At 42.1% G+C, this 24,103-nt stretch overlaps 1 protein-coding gene across 1 annotated transcript in view; it reads right to left on the bottom strand.

Annotated features, from left to right (window-relative positions):
* Positions 1–41: 41 nt before the first annotated feature.
* LOC129818425 (taperin-like) overlaps positions 42–24,103 on the bottom strand; it is a 29,558-nt gene continuing 5,496 nt past the window's right edge. Inside the window, exons 2-4 of the mRNA XM_055874281.1 lie at positions 6,002–6,191; positions 5,310–5,434; positions 42–3,890 (exon numbers count right to left, since the gene is read on the bottom strand). Coding sequence (XP_055730256.1) covers positions 3,828–3,890; positions 5,310–5,434; positions 6,002–6,191 — 378 coding nt within the window. The 3' untranslated portion in view covers positions 42–3,827. The remainder of the gene's footprint in view (positions 3,891–5,309; positions 5,435–6,001; positions 6,192–24,103) is intronic.

The following is a 24,103-nucleotide window of genomic DNA, read 5'->3' on the forward strand; positions in this document are numbered from 1 at the left end:
GCTGGAGACTAGTCTGACACTGCAAAAGAAACTATTCACTGTCAAGGCTTCATCTATTTATTGAGCTTTCATTTGTACAGTTCTGACATCTTTTTTTGCTCAAATCATTGACAACTACAAATTTAACAGTAAGCACATCTGATGCTGGAGAATATTAGATGAGGCTTCCAGGTACACTGTTAACAGGAATATACAATGGTCCCAGGCTTCAATATTCTCTCAAGGGAATCCGTCTCACCGGAACATGCCATTATAAAGCTCTGGCTCTTGGTCCCGATTCAATTAAAGGCACAATTCCCAGGAAAAGCTTTTGGCCTTAGGGATTTGGTCCTAAATGCAGCAGTTGGCACAGATGAATGGCAGGTGTGCTCTATATGCTTTGAATCCAAGGATTATCAGTGGACACTAACCAGTTATCATTCCCTGGTTTCCCCAATAGGGTTGTGGCAGAAACTGAGATCATGCATTACTTATTTTCACCCCTTGTTTCTCATCGACATACATCGATTGACAAGCACCCCTTTCCTCTTGCCTGTATTTCTTGTGAGGTGCAAAACAAAATAAAATCTTGACAAAACAAAGTAATCATGATACATAGTTACAGTATAGAGAAATGTTGACCCTCCCATAGCCAGTCCTGTCTAATCTAAACCCCTTCCTTTGAAGATGTTCAAAAAGCAATGCATTGTGTAGTATAGAAACTGTACATCAATACTGTCAGGAGTATGTGTGAGAATGCGAGTCCTGGCCACCACAGTAATAAACACTTGAGTAAAAATCTTGAAGACTTAGAGCCATCTTACACTGGTCTCAGATAAACAATTGTGTGTAAGTTTCATATCTATGTCTTCATTACTAAAAATAGACCAGCTCACTCTGTGGCAGGGGTTCCCAAACTCAGTCCTCTGGACCCCAATGACTGCATGTTTTGGTTTTTACCCTAGCACTACACAGCTGATTCAAATCAACTATTGATCAAGTGTGTAGTTAAGACAAACACGTGCACCTCTTGGGGTCCTGAGGACCAAGTTTGGGAAACCCTGCTCTATGGAATTTGAAAGTGTAGGAGGTCTGGCTGTAGAGGTCAGAAGCTGGTCACTGAAGTAAAAACATGGCCATGAGGACACACCCTTCCTTGTTCCATCTATAGCAGCTATTTGACCCATACACTACACAAGAACCAGTATCTGACAGGCAACCTTTCAAACGCACATGCTGGTGAATTGTTTCAATAGTTGCTATTCTTGGTATCTTTCACACTTAGCAGTGTTCAAACATGAACACTGAAAGGGGGAAATAGTTTCTAATAGTATTCTAGACAATGGGTCTAATTCCAGGCTACACCAAGGCATTTATACTCTATTGTCCCTTTGACATTAAGCTTCTTGCAGAAGGTATATCAAATGGCATGAGCTGCCGAGGCAATATTTGAAGCAGTACTTCACAGATCTTTGATGATCAAACAAAGTTGAGCAGGTCTACAGAGCAATTCTTAATTATAAGAGGGAGTGTTGACATTCCCTTGCTCCTGGACTCTTCTGGCAAAATCTCCAACACAGCATTGGAAACATAAAAACTAAAAGGCACACAGAAGAAGCATACACTAAGGGGAACCAAGTCAATTGAAATCAGGTAGAAAAACGAATTACTAGTATTGTGGAACCCTTGCCGTATTTTGTTATTGTTTAATGTTTGTTATTGTCTGCCCATTCCTATGAAGTGTGGCGTCCTCAGCCTACATTTTGGGACTCCAGGACACAATAACACCGAGTCTCTTCTTTACCATGATAAGAATGGGCACTGATGGCTTCCTTGTTTAAGGAATTTGGTCACCATCACTACACAACTCCCCTTTACAAGAAGGAGACAGACACCATACACTGCATTCGGAAAGTATTCAGACCCCTTGACTTTTTCCACATTTTGTTGCAGCCTTATTCTTAAATAGATAAACAAAACATTTCCTCATCATTCTACACACAATACCCCATAATGACAAAGTGAAAACAGGTTTAAAATAGTTTGCACATTTATTAAAAATAGAAACACCTTATTTACATAAGTATTCAGACCTTTTCTATGAGACTGGAAATTGAGATGTTTCTATAACTTGATTTGAGTCCACCTGTGGTAAATCCAATTTGATTGGACACGATTTGGAAAGGCACACACCTGTCTATATAAGGTCCCACAGTTGACAGTGTATGTCAGAGCAAAATCCAAGCCATAAAGTCGAGGGAACTGTCCATAGTGCTCCGAGACAGGATTGTGTTGGGACACAGATCTGGGGAAGGGTACGAAAAACATTTCTGCAGCATTGGAGGAAATGCATCATTCTTAAACTGAGGAAGTTTGGAACTACCAAGATTCTTCCTAGAGCTGGCCGCACGGCCAAACTGATGGTCACTCTGACAGAGCTCCAGAGTTCCTCTATGGAGATGGTTGTCCTTCTGGAAGATTCTCCCATCTCTGCAGCACTCCACTCATCAGTTCTTTATGGGAGAGTGGCCGGACGGTAGCCACTCCTCAGTAAAAAGGCACAATGCAGCCCGCCTGGAGTTGGCCAAAAGGCACCTAAAGGACTCTCAGACCATGGGAAACAAGATTCTCTGGTCTGATGAAATCAAGATTGAACTCTTTGGCCTGAATGCCAATCGTCACGTCTGGAGGAAACCTGGCACCATCCCTACGGTGAAGCATGGTGGTGGCAGCATCATCCTGTGTGGATGTTTTTCAGCGGCAGGGACTTGGAGACTAGTCAGGATCGAGGGAAAGATGAACGGAGCAAAGTACAGAGAGATCCTTGATGAAAACCTGCTCCAAAATGCTCAGGACCTCAGAATGGGGCAAAGGTTCACCTTAGAACAGGACAACGACCCTAAGCACACAGCCAAGACAACGCAGGAGTGGCTTCAGGACAAGTCTCTGAATGTCCTTGAGTGGCCCTGCCAGAGCCCGAACCCAATCGAACATCTCTGGAGACCGGAAAATAGCTGTGCAGTGATACTCCCCATCCAACCTGACAGAGCTTGAAAGTATCTGCAGAGAAGAAATGGGAGAAACTCCCCAAATACAGGGGTGCCAAGCTTGTATCGTCATACCAAAGAAGACTCGAGGCTGTAATCGCTGCCAAAGGTGCTTCAACAAAGTACTAAAATGTAATTTATAAAAATCTGTTTTGCTTTGTCATTATAGGGTATTGTGTGTAGATTAATGAGGGGAAAAAACTATTTAATCCATTTTAGAATAAGGCTATAACATTAAAATGTGAAAAAGTCAAGGGGTCTGAATACTTTCTGAATGCACTGTATTGTGGTCATTCCTGTTATACATACGCAGTATATATAATATGACAACAATGATGGAGACACAGAGATAGACATCAAGGCAGACAGAATGGAGCCAGATAGCCGCCTTCTAGAGATCGTAAGCCTGGAAAACCGCATTATAATGCATGATTATCTTCCAAGTACAGATTTCTTTGGACAATCAAATACAGTCTGTCAGAGATCTGGTTCAGACTTCACCGCTCAATGGCAGTCAGTGAGAGGAATTGGTAGTGGTTGAGAGAAAAGACAGATCAACTGTACATGTAAGGTGAGGACAGTCCAGCTGCTTGGGTTATGTGGTTGGTTGGTTGATGTCTATGTATCAAACTAAACAGGGTGTGGAAAAAGAGTGCTTTGATTGTGTTGGAGTGCGACTTGAGGTCCAATTCTGTTAAGTCTCACTGGGCACTGGTAGGAGTCTGGTCCCAGCCTGGGTTGTGTAACTGTGGTTGAGTCCAAGCTGTAGGGCAGTGGTCATTCCTGTTTGGTCCAGGCATATCAGAAGTACAGAGCAGGTTCACTTCTGAAATCTGACAGAGAGGAGCTGTCTGCTGGGATGAGCTGATATTTATATGGAATGAAGAGCAGGGTAAGGGTGGAGAGAGAGAAATAGAGTTACTTTAGTAAATGATGTGCTGCTATGCCATTCTGATACTTTTAAAGTAACCCCACAAAAGTTGAGGTTGATGAATGAATGTGTCACATCATATACAGTACCAGTCACAAGTTTGAACACACCTACTCATTCAAGGGTTTTTCTTTATTTTTCTACATTGTAGACATCAAAATCATGTAGCAACCAAAAGAGTGTTAAACAAATCAAAATATATTTTATATTTGAGATACTTCTAAGTAGCCACCCTTTGCCTTTATGACAGCTTTGCACACTTGGCATTCTCTCAACCAGCTTCATGAGGTAGTCACCTGGAATGCATTTCAATTAACAGGTGTGCCTTGTTAAAAGTAAATTTGTAGAATTTCTTTCCTTCTTAATGCGTTTGAGCCAATCAGTTGTGTTGTGACAAGGTAGGGGTGGTATACAGAAGATAGCCATATTTGATGAAAGACCAAGTCCATATTATGGCAAGAGCTCAAATAAGCAAAGATAAATGACAGTCCATCATTACTTTAAGACATGAAGGTCAGTCAATTTATAAAATGTCAAGAACTTTTAAAGTTTCTTCAAGTGCAGTCGCAAAAAACATCAAACACTATGATGAAACTGGCTCTCATGAGGACCACCACAGGAAAGGAAGACCCAGAGTTACTTCTGCTGCAGAGGATAAGATCATTACAGTTACCACCCTCAGAAATTGCAGCCCAAATAAATCCTTCAACGAGTTCAAGTAACAGACACATCAACAGAGGAGACTGCGTGAAATCAGACCTTCATGGTCAAATTTCTGCAAAGAAACCACTACTAAGGGACACCAATAATAAGAAGAGACTTGCTAGGGCCAAGAAACACGAGCAATGGACATTAGCCAGGTGGAAACCTGTCCTTTGGATGATGAGTCCAAATGTGAGATTTTTGGTTGCAACCGCCGTGTCTTTGTGACACGCAGAGTAGGTGAACGGATGATCTCGACATGTGGTTCCCACCGTGAAGCATGGAGGCGGTGTGATGTTGTGGGGATGATTTGCTGGTGACGATTTATTTAGAATTCAAGGCACACTTAACCAGCATCGCTACCACAGCATTCTGCAGCGATACGCCATCCCATCTGGTTTGTGCTTAGTGGGACTATCATTTGTTTTTCAACAGGACAATGACCCAAAACACACAACAGGCAAAGGGTGGCTACTTTGAAGAATCTCAAATATAAAATATATTTTGATTTGTTTAACACTCTTTTGGTTGCTACATGATTCCATAGTTTTGATGTCATCACTATTATTCTACAATGTAGAAAATAGTAAAAATAAAGAAAAACCCTTGAATGAGTAGGTGTCAACTTTTGACGGGTACTGTTGCCTCACCATAACTTCCCCTGACATCTCTGTGCGCTGGAAATTGGTGTCCCCCTGGTAAACAGGGTCATCAAGCTTATGTTCCTGCCAGCTGTTAAAATCCACAGTGTGCTTGGGAATGTAACTGGACAGATCTGAAGACATAGGAATGGGGGAAAGCACAATGCAAGTCTGTAGCACATTGGTTATTTATTATACATTATTTTTTGGCACAAGCTCATGTACACGTTGATACAAGATTGGCAATAAGCTGTGTAATGAAAAAATATTCTAATTATACTGCATGTCTACTGTTTAAATGGGGAGACATTTATGGGAGAGCAGATAAAAACGACAGATATGTTTAGTTACAATTCACTGAAAGATAGTTTTTGCCTGCTGAACCCCAGCGGTTTCTTCGTTAGGATGTAATACTAACTCTGACCAGTAGGTGTCTCCCATGCTACATCAAACAGTAGCAGTTCAGTCCCAAACCACCATGCAGCCATTTCCAGATTACTAATACATTGTATGGAATTCATTACTTTCCTTTTCCTTATCTTACCCTCTTTACCATTAGAATATGTTTCATTTAGTCAGTTTGATTACTTTCCCTTTAAATCTGTCCTCTTCTCACTCCAATTCCATCCCCTCCCTCTCATTCTATCCATTTCCTGCTTTCCTTTCCCCTCCCCCATTCCCTCTCTCTCTCTCTCTCTCACCAGTGCCATTGCTGGTGTAGCTTGGACGAGGGATGTGGATGCGGCCCACCATGCTGGGCTGATCTTCCTCCTGTCCTCCTCCCTTCCCTTCCGCCGCCTCCTCCTCATCCTCCTCGCTGTCCCACACGCTGCTCTCTGAGGGGTACTCATAGCTGCTCTGCAGGCTCGACTCGTTGAACGATATCTTCAGCTGAATGAGGGGGAACGGAGAAGTCAGTCAGTGATTTAAAACCACTCAAACATAAGACTCAGTGGTGAAATGGTAGGCCTGCTGTTTTCTATGGTTCTCTTATGTGTTGAGTGCTATGAATTGAATTGATCTCCTATCAGCAGTAAGTACACTTACTTCAATTAGTAAGTGTACCAGAGAGAAAATGTCAGCTTCATGTTAATTCATGTACAAAGCTTAACATCATTAGGCTAACTCAATGATTGGGATTTCCCCTAGCTCTGCTTGCCACAATAATAATTTTCTTCCTCAGCACTACAGAGTGTCAGTTTAGTATGATAGTACTGCCACAAAATTCAACGCTGCAGAATTAAAATACCACCGGTTTATTGTGCATACTGTACTTTACTCCCCGATGACAGAATAGTTATATGACCACATTGAACAATAACAAAGAATTTTGTTTCCTTATTACTGTATCATTAAATGTACTTTGGCTTTTCGCATTGTCAGGCTGGCCTACTTTGATTGGATGAATTTCAACACCAACATTATATGGTATGTGTACGTGACCCAAACTGAACCTAGTAGCCTACACAAGCACATTATCTTGATTTATTGGGGTTACCTTAAAGGCACTTGTAATTATGAGAATATGTGCTTGACCTGCGAGTTTAATTTCCCAGTGTCGGTCTCTAGTATCATAGCACAGGGCAGGTGGCAGCCTTGCAGGGGCTGCTGGCATTGTGATTGATGGCTGGAGAGCTCGTTGTACCACATCTCCGTTTGGCAACACCCCAGCGCTGCACAAACATGCCACCGTGGGGAGAGACTTTGTGGCAATATGTTGGACGTGACTATCAACTTCACAACAGCCAACCTCAATAGTCTGAAGGCTTAATGAAGCTCAAAACATTGACCTTGAATGGCTAATAAGCTGTGAAAATTAAGCGTACAAGTACATGTACACCCACACACACACACACAGTACTGCTGCGTCTCCCAAGAGTCAGCTGATGTTGGTGCTGAGGCTCTGATGTGCCTCTCTCCCCCCTTGGCTCCATCTCACTCAGTAGGCTCTAAATTGGCCCTAATCTCCATCACAAGGCCCAGCCTCAACCCCTACCCTAACTCCTTCCCCAGCTCCAACTCCAGTCTGGCCTGCTAGACGTATGGATATAGGGACAAAGTCCCTGTGCTATCAGAGAAACCTTAATGCACACAGGCTAAGTAAGCATTCTGTCAATGCAATCACAAGACATTAGAAATGTTCTCCTCTAAAGACAGAATTCCAAGCAAATGAGCTTAGTTCTTAATCTAGATCAATATGTTATAATTTAGTCTCATCAAAATGAGAATAGGCTATATCTCATACATTCACTAACTCAGTCATTTCTCAACCCTGCTGATACTGTATGCTTTGATAAAACAAAAACCCATTGAGGCGTGCTGCCTTAACGCTGATTTAGAAAGTGCTTTCATTTTCACTTGTGGTGCATTTTTCAGTTCATCATCATAATAAGCATGTGCTTTCAGAAGGGAAAGGGCATGCATTGAACTCTATTAATCTAAGCACTATAATTACAGACAGTTTTATAAATCAGTCATTTTAATTCTTTACAATTAAAATTACTTTAAAACCCAAGAAAGATGCAGATTTCATATTAGGGACAAAACCAACTTGTTTTTTAATCATGTGATCTATCAAGACAGTGAATTAGTTGTGTGTTTGGCCTGGTCATGTCTGAACCAAAGTGGCAGCCGTGGCCTTCCAGTGACAAAGACCAAATGAGGAGCACAAATACTATTTTTAAGGTATTAAATCCAGTCTAAAGCGATATCACTGGAGCTCCAACCCCCAAAAAAACCATCAGCTTTTACAAATCAGCTTTTTTAATGTCTAAAACCCTTGCTCTCTCCCAAGTTCCCTGATCAACTTAATCACACCAAAACATTTCACCACGTGGCCCATGTCCTGCTTTAGGAGTCTATCTCCATGCCAGAAGAGTGTATGAATAAAATCAGACTAGCCACGGGGTTAGCTTCCTCTCTGTGTAGATCTGGGCTGAGATGTCAGGGCTGCCCCTCTCTCTCTGCCCACCCGTGGCTATGAAGGCCTGTATTATTCAAGAAGTGATTGCTGTCCTCTCTCTGGGCACTGAGACAGGCCAACAGAGGGCCAATTCAGGCCCCAGGCTCTTCCCATTCACCACTGCACACTTCAGCAGGACAGAGACCACAGAACCAAATTGTCTGAGTGCTCTCTTACTCCAAAAACGGGACAATGACACGGAAATGACTCAGCTGAAGAGGATTTGAGCGTTTGCTATTTGGTTTTTATGATTTTTTCCCTCGAGAGTAGTGAGAGTATCAATATAGTGTGTTGGAAAAAATGGTGTCTTTGTTTGCAGTTCTGTCTGTGCGGAAGAGAAAGTGCACAACAGAAAGAGTAACAATGCGAGAGAAGGAGCGAGACAAAGCGAGAGGGAATCAACATTTTCCAGGCCACCCAGCACGCTGTCCTAGTTTAGTAGAGGGTACAGTGACATGGTGCACATTGAGAGACACACACACGGTAGAATCTGGTAGAGTTCATCCCCTGTGGAAATTGGGTAGGAGCTACGGCAAGTACAAGAGTGCAGGGTTTGGGCATTTCCATTTAAAAAGGACCCATGAGCACCAACATGTGAAGTTCATAGGACAATATCATATACACTGCTCAAAAAAATAAAGGGAACACTTAAACAACACAATGTAACTCCAAGTCAATCACACTTCTGTGAAATCAAACTGTCCACTTAGGAAGCAACACTGATTGACAATAAATTTCACATGCTGTTGTGCAAATGGAATAGACAAAAGGTGGAAATTATAGGCAATTAGTAAGACACCCCCAAAAAAGGAATGGTTCTGCAGGTGGTGACCACACCACTTCTCAGTTCCTATGCTTCCTGGCTGATGTTTTGGTCACTTTTGAATGCTGGCGGTGCTTTCACTCTAGTGGTAGCATGAGACGGAGTCTACAACCCACATAAGTGGCTCAGGTAGTGCAGCTCATCCAGGATGGCACATCAATGCGAGCTGTGGCAAAAAGGTTTGCTGTGTCTGTCAGCGTAGTGTTCAGAGCATGGAGGCGCTACCAGGAGACAGGCCAGTACATCAGGAGACGTGGAGGAGGCTGTAGGAGGGCAACAACCCAGCAGCAGGACCGCTACCTCCGCCTTTGTGCAAGGAGGTGCACTGCCAGAGCCCTGCAAAATGACCTCCAGCAGGCCACAAATGTGCATGTGTCTGCTCAAACGGTCAGAAACAGACTCCATGAGGGTGGTATGAGGGCCCGACGTCCACAGGTGGGGGTTGTGCTTACAGCCCAACACCGTGCAGGACGTTTGGCATTTGCCAGAGAACACCAAGATTGGCAAAATCGCCACTGGCGCCCTGTGCTCTTCACAGATGAAAGCAGGTTCACACTGAGCACGTGACAGACGTGACAGAGTCTGGAGACGCCGTGGAGAACGTTCTGCTGCCTGCAACATCCTCTAGCATGACCAGTTTGGCGGTGGTTCAGTCATGGTGTGGGGTGGCATTTCTTTGTGGGGCCGCACAGCCCTCCATGTGCTCGCCAGAGGTAGCCTGACTGCCATTAGGTACCGAGATGAGATCCTCAGACCCCTTGTGAGACCATATGCTGACACATGCACATTTGTGGCCTGCTGCAGGTCATTTTGCAGGGCTCTGGCAGTGCACCTCCTTGCACAAAGGCGGAGGTAGCGGTCCTGCTGCTGGGTTGTTGCCCTCCTACAGCCTCCTCCACGTCTCCTGATGTACTGGCCTGTCTCCTGGTAGCGCCTCCATGCTCTGGACACTACGCTGACAGACACAGCAAACCTTTTTGCCACAGCTCGCATTGATGTGCCATCCTGGATGAGCTGCACTACCTGAGCCACTTATGTGGGTTGTAGACTCCGTCTCATGCTACCACTAGAGTGAAAGCACCGCCAGCATTCAAAAGTGACCAAAACATCAGCCAGGAAGCATAGGAACTGAGAAGTGGTGTGTGGTCACCACCTGCAGAACCATTCCTTTTTTGGGGGTGTCTTACTAATTGCCTATAATTTCCACCTTTTGTCTATTCCATTTGCACAACAGCATGTGAAATTTATTGTCAATCAGTGTTGCTTCCTAAGTGGACAGTTTGATTTCACAGAAGTGTGATTGACTTGGAGTTACATTGTGTTGTTTAAGTGTTCCCTTTATTTTTTTGAGCAGTGTATTTAGTCAGGAAATGTCCACATTATTCTCACATTTTAGAATGTAATAATAATTTTTATATCGCTGAATTGGCAAGGCCTAAAAAAAAAAACTATTATTCTTAGTGGTAATGGCCTACTTTGACACTTTTTACATGTTATTTGGGGCAGTAGGGTTCTATATTAGGCCCTATATGTACAATTATATAACATTGAGGTCCTTGAACATTACAACGAATTGCTTGAAAATGTCCCTGAAAGTCCTTGAATTCTACTTGCCAATGTCTTTATGAACCCTGCTTAGAGTATGTATAGTCCTAGGCCTATGTTGTTGTATAGGTGGAGTTATGGGCCAATATGCATATATTCATTTTTATACCTCTAAGTACACATGTGGAACTGCATGATAATCTTTTCGATTTTTGTTTCAAACCATTTGGAAATGTTGATCCCGATGTTACACATGGACCCATTATTTATAGAAAGACCCATTTACCTGTTTAAACAATTTTCCATGACAAAATTAGGAATAAGCAAAGGCTTTGATTTCTGGTCAAATAGATGGAAAAAGGTTCTTAGACCAGTTTCCCAAACTTGTGCTGACGTTGTGCTGACGTTGCTTCCAGGTAGTGAGTGTTGCAACCGAGGACAGAAGATTTTTACGTGCTACACGCTTCAGTAGTCCCGATCTGTGAGCTTGTGTGGCCTGCCACTTCGTGGCTGAGCTGTTGTTCCTCCTGGATGTTTCCACTGCACAATAACAGCACTTACAGTTGACCAGGGCAGCTCTAGCTGGGCAGAAATTTGTAGCACTTACTTGTTGGAAAGGTGGCATCCTATGACAGTGTCACGTTGAAAGTCACTGAGCTCTTCAGTAAGGCCATTCTACTACCAATGTTTGTCTATGCAGATTGCATGGCTGTGTGCTCGATTTTATACACCCGTCCGCAACAGGTGTGGCCCGAATCCACTAATTTGAAGGGGTGTCCACATACGTTTGTATATATAGTGTAGTTTGTTCACAGTTGGTTTTGGTATTTTAACCTGCGTGTCATGAACGTGTCTGGTGGAGATAATCAACATGCGCACGATGACACGCGGTTTGATCAGCATGTAACGCACAACATTTAAATTCAAATGTTTTAACCAGCCTTAAAGTAGACAGCTCTACAGAACACAAAATAGTAGCAGGAACCATTGGTTTCTGAACTCACTAACAACCATTTGCAAATCTTCAACTATGTGTAAGTAACCACACTGATTTAGTGCCTTGAAGTACCCCCCCTCCTCCTTACACACAATCAATCATGTAGGCAGAATCTCTCAGTTGTGGATGAAAGTGTTTGTTTGCTATAGTGTGAGCCATCTCTTAGATACAGTCAAAGAGAGAATATGTCAAATGAATGAAAAAGTGATATGGTCCATTACTTAATTACAATGTCAAAGCTAAGGTGAATATATACACCGAATGCACAAAACATTAGGAACACCTTCCTAATATTGAGTTGCACCCCCTTTTGGCCTCAGAATAGCCTCAATTCGTTGGTGTCGAAAGTGTTCCACAAGGATGCTGGCCCAGTTCTTGACACACTCAAGCTGCTGCGCCTGTCACCTACTACCATACCCCGTTCAAAAGGCACTTAAATATTGTCTTGCCCATTCACCCTCTGAATGGCACACATAAACCATCCATGTCTCAATTGTCTCAAGGCTTAAACATCCTTCTTTAAAATCAGTCTCCTCCCCTTAATCTACCCAGATTATAGTGGATTTAACAGGTAACATCAATAAGAGATCATAGCTTTCACCTGGGTTCACCTGGTCAGTCTGTCATGGAAAGAGCAGGTGTTCCTAATGTTTTGTACACTCAGTGTCAGGAGTAAGAGAGAAAGCAAGTGCTGTGTATGGACCTCTTCCTTATCCTGGAATCCTAATGGCAATACAGAATGGCCGCGGCTTGCGTTGCCAGGGTGACAAATGCCATGGATAAATGGGAGAGAGGAGGTGGAGCACGAACAGGCAGTACAGGGCTGAGAGGGAGAACGAGAGAGTGGAAGAGGCATGCTAGTAGACAGACAGACCGTATTGTATATGCTCATTGAACGAGGGAGAAATAGTGCATAGCGTGAGAGAATTAACTGAGTCCGATTATAACCTTACCACAGAAACACATAGTGCAAGAACATAATAACCCACAGCAAACCATGGCACTACAGACACAGATATGATCTGTGAGAAAGACCATCTACAGTACATGCAGTTGGTGCTGTAACCGTCACGGTGGGGTTAGAGGGGAATGTGAATATTATTTGTTTGTATATAAATACACAGTAGCACTTAACACACACAGTGTTACATATACAGTCAGGCAACATTATCTACAAGAACACACTGAGAAATAGTGATATTAATAGGTGCTGTTCCATCTGCCCACATGACCTCAACACAGTTCTGTTTTTATACATCGCCGAAACCACCTCCGCATCATTCTATCCATCTGGTTCTCAAACACTTCTCTTTTCCTCATTCTTTCGATCGCTCTGACACACACGGGTCAGGCCTGAATTAAACATGACACTGACGCTTTGCTGGATGAATTCTAATTAGTGACTGGCGGAGCTATACAAATGACAGGCTGTATGAGAGCTGTGTGTGTGTTTTGTGTGTGTGCAATATTTGACTGTGTGTGCCATCTTCATGTTGTTGGCATTTCCCCAATAGTTTTGTTTCTCACCCTGCCCGCCCGGGCTCACAGAACTCTACAGCCGGATCACACTCACTGGAACTGTCACGCTTGTCACAGGCGCCGACGAACCGCAAACAGGCCGGAATGAAGCTGAAGACCCAGTATCAATGGCATATTTACACCTCGGTATTGGTCCCGAGGGAAACACTGGTCTCTGCTGCTGCAGTAGATGCACATTAAATACACAGACTTACTGGAGAAGCACAGGCAGGCAAGCGTGTGACAATGGGACACAGTCATGATGAATGTTCCAAGCTGCTGAGGAGATAGTGGCTGAAACGATTCATCTAAACCGCACTGAGCCTCTTGGGTACGACAAACAAACAGGCGAACACACAGATACACACAGCGCGTACAGAATCAAGCACACCCAGGCAGGTACAGTTGAAGTCGGAAGTTTACATACACCTTAGCCAAATACATTTAAACTCAGTTTTACAATTCCTGACATAATCTTGGTAAAAATTCCCTGTCTTAGGTCAGTTAGGATCACCACTTTATTTTAAGAATGTGAAATGGCAGAATAATAGTAGAGAGAATGATTTATTTCAGCTTTTATTTCTCTCATCACATTCCCAGGGGGTCAGAAGTTTACATACACTCAATTAGTATTTGGTAGCGTAGCCTTTAAATTGTTTAACTTGGGTCAAATATTTCAGGTAGCCTTCCACAAGCTTCCCACAATAAGTTGGGTGAATTTTGGCCCATTCCTCCTGACAGAGCTGGTGTAAGTGAGTCAGGTTATAGGCCTCCTTGCTCGCACAAGCTTTTTCAGTTCTGCCCACAAATGTTCTATAGGATAGAAGTCAGGGCTTTGTGATGGCCACTCCAATACCTTGACTTTGTTGTCCTTAAGCCATTTTGCCACAACTTTGGAAGTATGCTTGGGGTCATTGTCCATTTGGAAGAGCCATTTGCGACCAAGCTTTAACTTCCTGACTGATGTCTTGAGATGTTGCTTCAATATAATCCACATAATTTTCCTACCTCATGATGCCATCTATTTTGTGAAGTGTACCAGTCCCTCCTGCAGCAAAGCACCCCCACAACATGATGCTGCCACCCCTGTGCTTCATGGTTGGGATGGTGTTCTCCGGCTTGCAAGCCTCCCCCTTTTTCCCTCCAAACATAACGATGGTTATTATGGCCAAACAGTTCTATTTCATCAGACCAGAAGATATTTTTCCAAAAAGTACAATATTTGTCCCCATGTGCAGTTGCAAACCGTAGTCTGGCTATTTTATCGCGGTTTTGGAGCAGTGGCTTCTTCCTTGCCGAGCGTCCTTTCAGGTTATGTCGATATAGGTCTCGTTTTACTGTGGATATACATACTTTTGTACCCGTTTCCTCCAGCATCTTCACAAGGTCCTTTGCTGTTGTTCTGGGATTGATTTGCACCAAAGCACATCCATCTCTACCTGACAGAACGCGTTTCCTTCCTGAGCGCTATGGCGGCTTCGTGGTCCCATGGTGTTTATACTTGCGTACTATTGTTTGTACAGATGAACGTGGTACCTCCAGACATTTGGAAATTGCTCCCAAGGATGAACCAGACTTGTGGAGGTCCACACATTTTCTTCTGAGGTCTTGGCTGATTTCTTTTGATTTTCCCATGATGTCAAGCAAAGAGGCACTAAGTTTGAAGGTAGGCCTTGATATACATCCACAGGTACACCTCCAATTGACTCAAATTATGTCAATTAGCTTATCAGAAGCTTCTAAAGCCATGACATCATTTTCTGGAATTTTCCAAGCTGTTTAAAGGCACAGTCAACTTAGTGTATGTAAACTTCTGACCCACTGGAATTGTGATAGTGAATTATAAGTGAAATAATCTGTCTGTAAACAATAGTTGGAAAAAATCTGTGTCATGCACAAAGTAGATGTCCTAACCGACTTGCCAAAACTATAGTTTGTTAAAAAGAAATTTGTGGAGTGGTTGAAAAACACATTTGAATGACTCCAACATAAGTGTATGTAAACTTCCGACTTCAACTGTACATAGACACACACTAGACAGAAATACAGACAGAGACTGACACACACAGTCAAGGAGGGAGCAAGGAGAGAGGCAAAGACGGAAGCGTGCAGAAGAAAACGAAGTGAGATAAGAGAAAAGGAGGAAGTGTGATGAGGGATAGGGAATGACTCGAGGTGGTAAATAATTAAACACAATGGACCTTCACACCTGGAGCACACAATAATTGGATTTCCTGTGTTACAGACACGGTGCATTGGCATTATTTAAGTATAGACATTTTTTACTTCCCTTACGCATGGCATGACTTTCCCACAACCAATAAAAAACAGTTTCTCTTAACATTGGACAGAGGAATTTGAGATATTTCAACTAGGGCTGATCCCAATTAGTTGACTAGTTAAGTGTTTGGTCGATGGGTTGTTGGTCAACCAAGATTTTTTTATTTATCAAGCAGCAGGCAGTGTGTGAGATGGATAGATAAATAAGTAAAATGATGGCACACGAGACACCTGCCTGATTTGTACCCATCTCAGTGAACTAATCCATTGCGGAGGCCGCGTGAATGGCACAGTCCAGAAGAAGGGAATTGTGGCTAAAATGCACAACTCTCCAGAATGTGCTCACTCCCAACAATTGGTCCACATTCATTGTTTCACAACTTCATTGTGTGAATTGTTTGCCTTGACTGTTTTTACATTTTTTTATTTAACCAGGCAAGTCAGTTAAGAACAAATTATTATTTACAATGATGGCCTACTCCGGCCAAACCCAGACGATGCTGGGCCAATTGTGCGCTACCCTATGGGACTCCCAATCACGGCCGGAAGTGATACAGCCTGGATTCGAACCAGGTACTATAGTGACGCATCTTGCACTGAGATGCAGTGCCTTAGACCCCTGTGCCACTCGGAAGCCCTATCAGTTCCCCATTACATATATCACCAGTAGTAGCCTACATTTACTTTGAATTCCTAATCTACAATGTTTGTTTGGTTATGGTCATTTCTATTAATGCATTCAATATATTATTATTCCAGTCTTTCACCATTCACATTGTCGGAGTGGACACGTTGTTTGCACCGCGTACAACCTATGCTACACATGTGAGAAACACGTTTTGGTTTATGTCATTCAATTTAGTCATTTGTTTGAAGCGCTACTTGTCAATGTTGAGTAAGGACGCACCCCTGATTACGCATAGAAGTAGGCCTATAGGCAACCTGGCCTGCCTGCAAATGTAGGCATATAAATATGTGCACATTTGGGGATCGGATAGTATTTCTGATTGGCTTAATGCACCACCACTAATGACCTGTGGAGCTTCTCAAAGTAATGTTTTCTTCACCTCAAACAGCAGGCAAACAAAGTCTGTTTTACATCAATTGAGAATGACAATAGTTCATCAATGTATCTTTAAAGGCTTTCCAGCTCTCTCCCTTTTCTATAACCACTCAGCGTGAAAGGGAAAAATGTCATGCCCTGATCCAGTGGAAATGTCATAAAATAGGTCTACTTGATGAGCTCTTATCTCTAGGGAAAAATAGCCTACAGCTGTGTCTGTCAAGCTCACTGGTGGAAAGAGGAACCTAAATATTTTTTTCAATGTTGCAAGTTTGCTAGCACGAGCTTCTGGCTGGACCAAAGTTGATACAATTGTTTAAAGTTGGTTGCAGACAGGCCATGCGTAGCCAATGTGACTTATAGATTTTTATTTATTTTTATATTTTTTACCTGCAGGCTGCAATGTTTTTATTTGTTGGCTTTATGTAGGCTATTTTTACATAGTTGGCAATGTCAATAGAAATAACTTTTTAGGTTGGGGAGGCAGGTAGCCTAGTGGTTTGAGCGTAGGACTAGTAACCCAAAGGTTCTTGATCTTGTATCCTTTGTTTTTTTCCTGTCAAGTTTGGGCACCCATCAGTGGTCACACTGGATAACTTTTCAAAACTCAGTACCAGCTTTGCCACACACTTACTAACCTCCTCCAATAAATCTTTCCCTGTGGTTGTGCTCTTCGTTGACTACACTGAAGCAATCTCCTCCAATTTCAAAGTCTGGGGTTATGGCTCGTAAGAATATCAACAACTGCACCGTGTCACGTGCATCACTGCTCGCATCCAGGGCCAAGGAGAAATGGGTGAAATCCTCTACATTGTCTTTCAACTGTTCCATATTCTCTGCGATGTCCTCAACACGCCGTGTCATTACTCGTCTTGACAGGGAAACCTTTTCAAACAGCTCTTTCTTGTCTAGGCAAAGTATTGCTGCAGAGTCAATTAAACATTCTTTAACGAATTCACCCTCAGCGAATGGCTTGCTGTTTAGCAATTTTGTGGAACAGTACATAGCTAGCTCTCGCAATTCCATAATTTGCTGAATGCAGTTTTATAGAAAGTCCTTGCTGCTTTTGCAACTGAGAAAGCAACTCTTTCGATAAACTTGTCCTCTGTTCAAAAGACATTCTTATTTCTCTGCATGCTTCATTTGGAAGTGTCGGGACAAGTTGTAGTCTTTCAAGACAGCGATGCTCTCTCTGCACACTAAGCACACAGCTTTCTCTGATACCTCATCAATGTTGACGTTGAGGTAACTCCGGGATGCTGGCCTTCTAGGCAGAGTTCCTCTGCCCAGTGTCTGTGTTCTTTGGCCCATCTTAATTTTTTATTTTTATTGGCCGATCTGAGCGATGGCTTTTTCTTTGCAACTCTGCCTAGAAGGCAAGCATCTCGGAGTTGCCCTTTCACTGTTGCCATTGAGACTGCTGTTTTGCGGGTACTATTTAATGAAGCTGCCAGTTGAGGATTTGTGAGGCATCTGTTTCTCAAACTAGACACTAATGTACTTGTCCTCTTGCTCAGTTGTGCACCGGGGCCTCCAACTCTTTCTATTCTGGTTAGAGCCAGTTTTCTCTGTTCTGTGAAGGGATTAGTACACAGCGTTGTACAAGATCTTCAGTTTCTTGGCAATTTCTCACATGGAATAGCCTTCTTTCTCAGAACAAGAATAGACTGACAAGTTTCAGAAGAAAGTCTTTGTTTCTGGCCATTTTGAGCCTGTAATCGAACCCACAATTGCTGATGCTCCAGATACTCAACTAGTCTAAAGAAAGCCAGTTTTATTGCTTCTTCAATCAGCACAACAGTTTTCAGCTGTGCTAACATAATTGCGAAAGGGTTTTATGATGATCAATTAGCCTTTTTAAAATTATAAACTTGGATTAGCTAACACAACGTGCCATTGGAACACAGGAGTGATGGTTGCTGATAATGGGCCTATGTAGATATTCTATTCAAAATCTGCCATTTCCAGCTACAATAGTCCTTTACAACATTAACAATGTCTACACTGTATTTCTAATCAATTTAAATGTTATTTTAATGGACAAAAAATGTGCTGTTTCAAAAACAAGGAAATGTATAAGCGACAACTTTTGAACGGTGGTGTACGTGCCTTCAAAATGTCCCACAAGCGGTGGGAGTTAAATCAGTACACAAAGACGAATATTCATTGGGCTTTTAATTTAAGGAACAAATACGTTTTTCAAAACTTCACTATCGCAAATTCTTTGATCTGAGCATGATTCTGTGGGCCATATTGAATCAGGTCGAGGGCCACATGCGGCCCCTGGGCCGGCCTTTGCCCAGGCCTGATCTAGACTAACTACCTAGAACTAGATCTGATTTTTACTACTGTATTTCCAAAAGGTCCTTGTAGCATATTCAATTCTGTTTTATGAAGTTGCAGTTAGGGCTGTCGCCAACAACAACAAATCTTGGTTGACCGAAAGTCGTCAATTCTCTCTGGTCGGAAATGTTTTAAAAGCAAGACAAGAAAAACCTTAACCTGACCATCCTCCTCCCGTTCCTGCTGGCCTTCGCAGATTTTGCTATTACTCTCCGGAAGTTGCCGGTAATAGGCTACACGAGGAGTCGGCAACCTTTCTCATGTGGAATGCCCATTTATCTTACCATTTCTACCAATCTGTGTGGCAGTTGTGGTTTTCATATGCACATTTACGTGGAACAGTTTCATTTAATTTATAATAACGTCTTCGTATCTCAATCATTGTCATGTTGTTAATCAATTCTATTTAAATAAATGATACAAACCTTTTTTCTTTATTTTAACCTTTTAGGCAAGTCAGTTAAGAACACATTCTTATTTTCAACGACGGCCTAGGAACGGTGGGTTAACTACCTTGTTTTTACCTTGTCAGCTCAGGGATTCAATCTTGCAACTTTACAGTTAACTAGTCCAACGCTCTAACCACCTGCCTCATTGCATTCCACGAGGAGCCTGCCTGTTACGCGAATGCAGTAAGAAGCCAAGGTAAGTTGCTAGCTAGCATTAAACTTATCTTATAAAAAACAATCAATCATTTAACTAGTTAAACTAGTAATATCATCAACCATGTGTAGTTATCTAGCGTGTCCTGCCGTTGCATATAATCGATGCGGTGCGCATTCGTGGAAAAAGGACTGTCGTTGCTCCAACGTGTACCTAACCATAAACATCAATGCCTTTCTTAAAATCAATACACAGAAGTATATATTTTTAAACCTGCATATTTAGCTAAAAGAAATCCAGGTTAGCAGGCAATATTAACCGGGTGAAATTGTCACTTCTACTGCGTTCATTGCACGCAGAGTCAGGGTATATGCAACCGTTTGGGCCGCCTGGCTTGTTGCGAACTAATTTGCCAGGATTTTACGTAATTATGACAACATTGAAGGTTGTACAATGTAACAGCAATATTTAGACTTATGGATGCCACCCGTTAGATAAAATACGGAATTTTTCCTTATTTCACTGAAATAAACGTTTTGTTTTCAAAATGATAGTTTCCGGATTCGACCATATTAATGACCTACGGCTTGTATTTCTGTGTGTTATTATGTTATAATTAAGTCTATGATTTGATAGAGCAGTCTGAGCGGTGGTAGGCAGCAGCAGGCTCGTAAGCATTCATTCAAACAGCACTTTCGTGCGTTTTGCCAGCAGCTCTTCACTCAGCTTCAAGCATTGCTCTCTTTATGACTTCAAGCCTATCAACTACCGAGATTAGGCTGGTGTAACCGATGTGAAATGGCTAGCTAGTTAGCGGGGTGCGCGCTAATAGCGTTTCAAACGTCACTCGCTCTGAGACTTGGAGTAGTTGTTCCCCTTGCTCTGCATGGGCCGCGGCTTTTGTGGAGCGATGGGTAACGCTGCTTCGAGGGTGGCTGTTGTCGATGTGTTCCTCGTTCCAGCCCAGGTAGGAGTGAGGAGAGGGACGGAAGCTATACTGTTACACTGGCAATAGTATTGGCACAAAAGTGTTGAAGTAAAAGTGCAATATGTGCCATGTAAAAAAGCCAACATTTAAGTTCCTTGCTCGAAACATGAGAACATATAAAAGCTTGTGGTTCCTTTTAACATGAGACTTCAATATTCCAAGGTAAGAGGTTTTAGGTTGTAGTTAATACAGTATTTATAGGACTATTTCTCTCCATACCATATGTATTCCATATACCTTTGAATATTGAAGTCTCATGTTAAAAGGAACCACCAGCTTTCATATATTCTCATGTTCTGAGCAAGGAACTTAAACGTTAGCTTTTTTACATGGCACATATTGCACTTTTACTTTCTTCTCCAACACTTTTTTTGGGGCATTATTTAAACCAAATTGAACGTGTTTCATTATTTATTTGAGGCTAAATAGATTTTTATTGATGTATTATATTAAGTTAAAATAAGTGTTCATTCAGTATTGTTGTAATTGTCATTATTACAAATAAATAAAATGTAAATAAAAAAAATTACTAAAAAAAAGGCAGATTAAATCGGTATCGGCCTTTTTTGGTCCTCCAATAATCAGTATCGGTGTTAAAAAATCATAATCGGTCGACCTCTAAAAATGACATGCTGTTGGTTTCATCTCACCTTCAATGTGGGTAACACTCCCACTGACCTGCAACTTGAGCTTATCGATCTTCAGTCTGAAGCAGTGATTGGAGAACTATTCAAAACAATGTCACTAACGAGCTTCTAAAGATTAGGAGTCATGCTTAGAAGATGTATGTACTGTTTGGGACAACCCATGTATGTGAACAGACATTTCAGTGATGAAATATAACATGTCAAGGCACAGATAATCTCTTACTGACTCTCACTTCTCAACAAATCCTGTGCATGGCGAAGTCAGAAACTATACCGGACTTCACTGCTCTAGTCAATGCCCATCAGAGACTTCACTACTCACACTGATTGAGTAGTTTAAATGTAATGTTGAGCTTATTTATGTGCATGTTGAAAAAGTAAAATAAGTAGCATTTCTGGATGTGAATTACAGTAGATATCTTTCGACACAGTCCTACACATGATGTATAATCCTGTAATATGATACCTTGCTGATTCATCATATCATTCTACTTCATTCTGGCCTATGTGGCAGTGTAATATCATGGGTCCAAACTACAGTAGCCTACACTCCTCATCATGAGTCCCATATCTCGATAACAGGCCCTAAACTCCTGCAGTAATGAGCACTAAATTGAGAGCTGACAGACAGCTGCTGCCTGACCAGCCTGGAAGACAAACAGCAGTTGAGTGTACTATCAGACAGCCAATACAGCTGACAGTCACAGGCCCCTCCACTCACTTCCTGATGATGACATGGCTCTCAGCAGAAGGCCATGTCACAACATGACAATTCATCGACAAAGACCCATGAAGGTGCTATAGAGGTGTGATTGGGACTGCTATTTTATGTTTTCTGCTTGATAAACAAGGAAATCTGTACAAAAGACACAAGGATCAAAGCATTTTAAATAAAGATGACAGGTTTTCAGTGATATGTTTGTGGAAAAGATTCAGACCATATCATGAGAAGGATGTACATTTGAAAGTAGTCCAGCCTCAAGGATTAATCTATGACCAGAACATCTCGTTAGGGGTATGCTCCTGGCTGTACTACTATGGGTATTTAGGTTCCATTGGGTATTATCAGCTTGTCACAGCTTGAATGAATAGATCAGTTCTATCAATTACACATTACTCAGCTGCGTAGGTCCAGGCCTTCCACTGAGAAAACACATGGAAATGGCAACATGGAAGCGCAGGAAGAATACAAATGGCAGGAATGGTCTCTTCTCGTTCTGTCACGAACACATGGGCCATCTCCTGTTTCCTATAATAACTGGTCACCAACCTCAAAAACAACCAGCCACTCCTCCCCATCTCTTCCTGCCAGCTCCATTTCTATTCAATGACAGAATTGCCATAGACCACAACAAAGAAATACACCAAAAACTGTTCCAAAAGGTATTAAATGCATTTGGAAAGTATTCAGACCCCTTGAATTTTTCGACATTGTTACGTTACAGCCTTATTCTAAAATGTATGAAATAGTTTTTTTCCCGCCTAATCAATACCCTATAATGTCCAAGCAAAAACAGTTTAAAAAATAAATAATTTAGCAATTAAAAAAATGTCACATTTACATAAGTATTCAGACCCTTCACTCAGTACTTTGTTGAAGCACCTTCGGCAGCGATTACAGCCTCGAGTCTTCTTGGGTATGACGCTACAAGCTTGGCACACCTGTATTTGGGGAGTTTCTCCCTTCTCTGCAGATCCTCTTTTCTGTGTTTAATCTTTCCCTCATTCCTGAATAGTCTCCCAGTCCCTGCCGCTGAATAAAATCCCCACAACATGAAGCTGCCACCACCATATTTTCGCTTTGTCATTATGGGGTATTGTGTGTAAATTGATTAGTCAAGGGGTCTGAGTACTTACTGAAAGCACTGTATGTTACTACACATTCTGTCAAATTAATTACCATTGAGAGAATCTAGGCCAATCAAATTATTAAAGCCTTATGCAAATCAACCCTGGTGCAGTGCGACCTATATAACCAACTATCACTTCTTAAAGATAACATCACAAGCTAAGAGTAAAGGCTTAAAGGACAAGCGTGATTATCCGACACATTATCCAAGATAACGAATACAGGGTTACAGTAGGGCTGGGTGTAAAGCATGTACATGTAAGGGCCTTATTTGAATCTGTCATAATGATTTGAAAGCAATGCATAGACTTAACTCCAACATGCTGCAGAATCCCCCCCCCCCCCAAACAACAAAATACAAGTACAACCTTCAGAACTGGACAAGCAACCGTGGCCAATAAATGAGGGAGTGGAAGAAAAATTTTTCAGAAACATAAGAACCTAGTAGGCGGTGATACACTGGTTTCAAGATCCACTCTCTTATATTGATGTGATTGAAAAACTTTGCATCCGGCAAGCTTAGTTCCTCTTGAAATGGAAAAAGTGCATTTGAAAAACTCATCCCAAATGCTGAAAAGGAAACTCACAGAACCATAGCCAAGTAATTCGACAAAATTCCATAGGCCTACCCTTGATGCTTTTGTAATTGCTGCCCTGCCCTAGCTTTAATACCAGAGGAACCTTGGCCGTGGTGAAATGATGACCGGGAGGAGAAGTATGCATGTACATTACAACAAAGGCGAGGGAATTTTGTGAGCCCAAACATAGCATGCCTAATGAATTCTATAGAGTTCAGAGTACAAAAACACTGATTGCTTCTGAGGGGCCTCATTACTGCCTGTGTTCTCTGTCTCCTGGCCAGGGACAAACAGTGACACACACAACCTGCTTGAGACTGGTAATACCTAGAGACCAAAGGATTAGGATATGACAGAGACAGTGCTGCGCTGTCAAGTATGTAGCCTAGAGCTCAGAAAAAAAAGCCAATAAACAAACAATGATATCCATTTGGGAAGAGTTACAATTCTATTCATAAATTGAAATGTATAGGAGTGTCTTGATTAATGAATGGAATTGATCCCAACCTTGGTCACAAAAACACATCTCCATGTTGCAAACCATGTTGAAGGCTGGTGCTAAAAATCAACAGCTTCTGCCTTCCCTGTTCAATCTTACTACTAAATA

This window comes from Salvelinus fontinalis, chromosome 21, assembly GCF_029448725.1.
Source record: "Salvelinus fontinalis isolate EN_2023a chromosome 21, ASM2944872v1, whole genome shotgun sequence".
NCBI classification, from domain to species: domain Eukaryota; kingdom Metazoa; phylum Chordata; class Actinopteri; order Salmoniformes; family Salmonidae; genus Salvelinus; species Salvelinus fontinalis.